This window comes from Acanthisitta chloris, unplaced genomic scaffold (assembly GCF_000695815.1).
Source record: "Acanthisitta chloris isolate BGI_N310 unplaced genomic scaffold, ASM69581v1 scaffold35651, whole genome shotgun sequence".
In the NCBI taxonomy this organism is placed as follows: domain Eukaryota; kingdom Metazoa; phylum Chordata; class Aves; order Passeriformes; family Acanthisittidae; genus Acanthisitta; species Acanthisitta chloris.
Window position 1 is genome coordinate 4479 of NW_008655970.1, and position 4548 is coordinate 9026.

The 4548-nt window shown below is 46.4% G+C and overlaps 1 protein-coding gene across 1 annotated transcript; it reads right to left on the bottom strand.

Moving 5' to 3' along the window:
• Nucleotides 1-380: 380 nt before the first annotated feature.
• Nucleotides 381-3494, bottom strand: LOC103811186 (oxidative stress-responsive serine-rich protein 1-like). Its single transcript, XM_009084140.1, is given in 4 exon segments — nucleotides 381-840; nucleotides 842-1051; nucleotides 1666-1776; nucleotides 3380-3494. Coding segments are annotated over 4 exon segments (858 nt in total). The 5' UTR covers nucleotides 3457-3494.
• Nucleotides 3495-4548: the final 1054 nt, after the last annotated feature.

A 4548-nucleotide genomic window follows, 5' to 3' on the forward strand; every position in this document is an offset into this window, starting at 1 on the left:
GTACTGGGACACGTTAAGAATAAACCTTCCAAACACTGCAAAATTTCAGAAAAAAACTAAAGTGTTTTGTTTTGGTTTTTTTTTTTTTTTTAAACATAGTGAAAACAGCATACAGAGCTTGAATATCCACAGCACAAACCAAAAACCAAACAGCTCATTTGACCTAGAGTGCTTTTGTTAAGGTATTCAGAGACTTTAGTGCATTCTTTTTAGAACTAAGCTCGGAAACTATATTTAATTTTTCATTTTATTAGAAAACTAAACTGTATGAGGCAAAGAAACATTTACTCAAACACACAACAGTGAAAACATGGCACTGACAAGGCAATTAACCCAACCATTGTAACAAACTCTGCTTCAGGATTCTCGGTTGCTTTCAGTCAAGTATACATCATTTCTGCCATGTGAGACATTTTCTTGGGAATATATAAGTAGTATTCCATGTATCCCGACAGGTCTTCAATAGTCACGTCATCCACAAAGGCTCGAGCTTGCTCAGAACAAGATCTAGGAGAGCTTGATGAGGCTGTCCCACAAGGGGCTCTGTTTTGGAGAGAGTGGGCATGGACTCCCAGGACTGCCTTCTCGCACTCCGACAGGACGCTCCGTAAGCCGGAGAAGGAATACACTTCCATGGTTCGCCACTGCTTGCACTGGCACTTCTTGTCCGTACAAGGGCACTGCTTGCCGCTGCTAAGCATGGATAAGGACTGGAAATCTGAGGTTTGGCTAGAATGCAAGCTCGTTTCAAAGGATGAGGAGAGAGCAGGGCAGTTCTCTCTCGACTTCTCCAAAGGCTCTTCGGCGGTGAAAGCTTCCAGCGGGTCAGTTCTGTCGCCGAGAATCCTGCCTGTCCTTCGTACCGTGCTCTGCTGTGGCAAAAACGTCTGAGCTGATCATACCCTTCGATGTGTCTGCCTGGGCTTTATGTTTCAGCTGGTTGTTGGCTTTCGTGTTGCAGTATGTAAACTTGGGAGGATGCAGGACAGGAGACTTGGAGCGTCGGCGACGTGGGACTCTTGTGGATCCTCGGGAAGGTTTTCTCACACACCTGCAGGGTTACAACAGGGGAGCAAGTGGGTAACTCCAGAATCTACACCACAGCTCAATAAGCATGAAAAGGTGGCTAAAAATATTTCATAAGGTTATTTTTCTGCTGCGAAAAACCTGGTGACTGGTCACTTATAACCTCTGATGGAACAGTGGAGGACTCTGAAGAAATTTGGGCTACCCCAGACGATACACACAAGCAACCCTTATTTAAGGTATCTTCCCTCAAATCTTCTATGTTAAGCAAATGATACTTTTTCCTCCCAAATTGCTCTGTAGTGCAGAACCTGGATCAGTTGGAGCTGCTGGGACAACCACACTGAACATCCAGGTACTTTATACAGACATAACCCAAGAATGAAGTGAGAGGATGTTGCAGAGATAAGACTTGAAGAAAGGAACTACTGAGGAAATCAGAGGAAAAGAAAGGTTTAAGTACCCTCTCTAAGGGAAGAGCCAATATGCTTTCAAAGTCTTTGATGAAATACCCTAAAAAACATAACAGTCACAGAAAAATTTTGTAATAGAACGGAGAGAAAAGAGGTGTTGAGGCAACTAATTAGCAACAACTTGCACTGAAAGCAGCATGCAACTGTTAAATGTGTCATGTTTTACCCATGCCATGCTTCCTTGGAGCAGACAGTCTGTTGCTTGGCTCCATCCACAGCTGCTCTTGCCGTTGTCCTGAGAACCGTCCCATCGCCCACAGACAGAGCTGCAATACATCTGGGTAAAAAGGGAAATGCCACATCACAGAACATCAACATACAGCTCCAGAGCCCAGATCCAGCCTCTCTGCTTTGAATGCTGAGCCAAGGCAGTCAAGTTTGCAGCCCTGACTTCCTCTATCACCAGTGGGTAGAAACAGGGCATTACAGAGATTTATCCAACCCTCCTACTGTACTGGCCTCAGTCAAGTGGCTAAAGATAGGTGAGATGAAATGAAAGGCAGCCAAAATGCCCAGAGGCTGATGTCATGCCCTATTTGTACCAAAATGACACATTAAAGGAATGTAAACTCAGGTTCCAAACATTCTTGTCAGACAATAGTTGTTAAAGATAGGCTCCTGCTCATCTGAAATGCAAAGTCAGGAACCTGGAGCAGCAGGCTGAGGGGGACTCAGGGGAGAACTGGATGAGGTACAACACACAAGAACAGATTACTAATTTATTTCTCATTAAATTTCCCACATAAACACAGAATGAATAAAACATCTGGCCCTGGAGGTCCAGACAGCAATCTATATTTATTGTGGCTGTAGGTGTGATCTGGAACACGGGATGGGAAACCATAAGAAACAAGGCTGAAGTTCTAGAAGAGGCCAAATACTCTGCCCCAAGTTGATCTTAAAGGATTAGTCACAAGACTTGAGCTGTTCAAAACACATGCCTGCAAAACAAGATCTTTTTATGCCTAAGAAGATACCATCAGGAATCAAGCAGAGTCCCACACAGTCTGTCTCTGCTAACACATCAAAGTGCTATGTTTGATAAGCACAGTTCCCTGTTAAAGAACAGCTATTTTTTCCACATTTCTCAGAAGACCTCCTGAAGTAGAGGAAACAAGTAGCAAAGCAAAATGTATTTCCACATGCAGAGGAAGTCCTGAGTTTGCAGTGCTGATGGCTGTGGAGTCGAATTCACAAGGTAACACTGTCAGTACAAAGCTTTCTCTTGTGTCTGAGAATTCCCCAAAGACTTGAACTGCCCCACAGAGTGTTAAACTGCCTAATTTTATTAGTTCCTACTTTTAAGGAAAGTCTTATACTACCTGACATCAGCACACCCAGCGTGTTATGAAGTTTTTAGTACAAGCATATCTGCAGACATTTTACTCCACAAAATTCCCTGAAACCAGAAACACTCAGCACTCATATTTAACCCAATGCTTCCCAGTGAGACAGAGCTGTCCAGCACACTCCAAGGTGTTGGTGCTGTTCTCCAGACACTTTCCAAGAAAAATGGCACTAAGTCAAGTCTGGTAAAGTGGCTGCAGACACCAGTGTTTACACAAATGGACAAGTTCTATATCACACCAAATGACCACAGCTACCATGACAGTTAAGAGTGGGTTCACTGCTCTGGATGAGTCACTTCATGTTTCCATACAGCCACTGTGTAATTTCAGTTGGATATTGTGTCAAAATTTCTCACTCATAAAGTACTACTTTGTTATAATGACTGCATTTCATCTGAAGTGATGCACTTATCTTCTCTTGGAGAACAAGGAGCCTCTCACCAAATTACCTGTTGATTTTGAGATGCAAACTAATACAAATATGTAACAAAAACCTGACAAACTACACAGCCCTTTTAGTTGCTCACTTACCCTGCTGCATCCACTCTCAGCTTTTTGAATGCTGTTTGTAGACTCTCCTCCTCTTCATCCTTAGCTTCCAAGTCCATTGATGGGCTCTCAGTGGGTAACCAAATGTGCCATATAGAATAAACTGAAACACAGAATTGGGATTTGATGCTGAGGTCAGAACGCATGTAGTCTGTACAAAACTGACACGCTACTTGTTCTTCTGTGGGCAATGCCTCTGCCTGCTGCCCTGAGCTTTTCACTGTGCTCCAAACTCTGAGTTTCCCAGAACAGGCACAGCCTGTGCCAACAAAATCAAAGTACCCTTTTCTCAATGGGTGAACAGACATGGGTCCTGTCGACCTGTGTAACTTCGAGTTGTGAGAATGACACCAGCAGCAGAGCTTCAGGGAGGTACAGAATCAAAGGAGGGTTGAGGCTGTCCGGGATCTCTGGAGGTTTACCCCCCTGCTCAAGCAGGGCCACCCCAAGCTGTTTGCTCAGGACCATAACCAGGTAGCTTCTGAATATCCCCAAGGAGGGAGATTCCAGAGCCTCCCTGGGCAGCCTGTGCTCTGCCACCCTCAGAGCAAAAACGTGCTTCATTGTGCTCAGACAGCACCTCCTGCGTTTCAGTGTGTGCCACTCTGGTCCTGTCCCACTGAGCAAAGCCTGACTGTCCTCTTTGCACCCACCTGTAAGCTATCCCATACCCTGGGGAGATCCCTCCCGAGCCTTTCTCCAGCAACAAAGCAGAGCCAGGGTAGGCAGGCACTGCCTGACATGACATCCCCAGTGCCACCTGCACATCCTCCAGTGCTACCTACACATCCGCAATGCTAGATCAGCACATCGCCCAGTGCCACCTGCACATCCCCCAGTGCTACTTGCACATCCCCAATGCTGGATCAGCACATCCTCCAGTGCCACCTACACATCCCCAGTGCCAACTGCACATCCTCCAATGCTACCTGCACATCCTCAGTGCCAACTGCACATCCCCCAGTGCTGGACCTTCACCTCCCCAGTGCCACCTGCACATCCCCCAGTGCCACCTGCACATCCCAGTGCTACCTGCACATCCTCCAGTGCCACCTGCACATCCCAGTGCCACCTGCACATCCCCCAGTGCCACCTGCTCAGGGCACGGGCGATGGGAAGGCGCCGGCGGCAGGACCCGCCCGAGGGCCCTG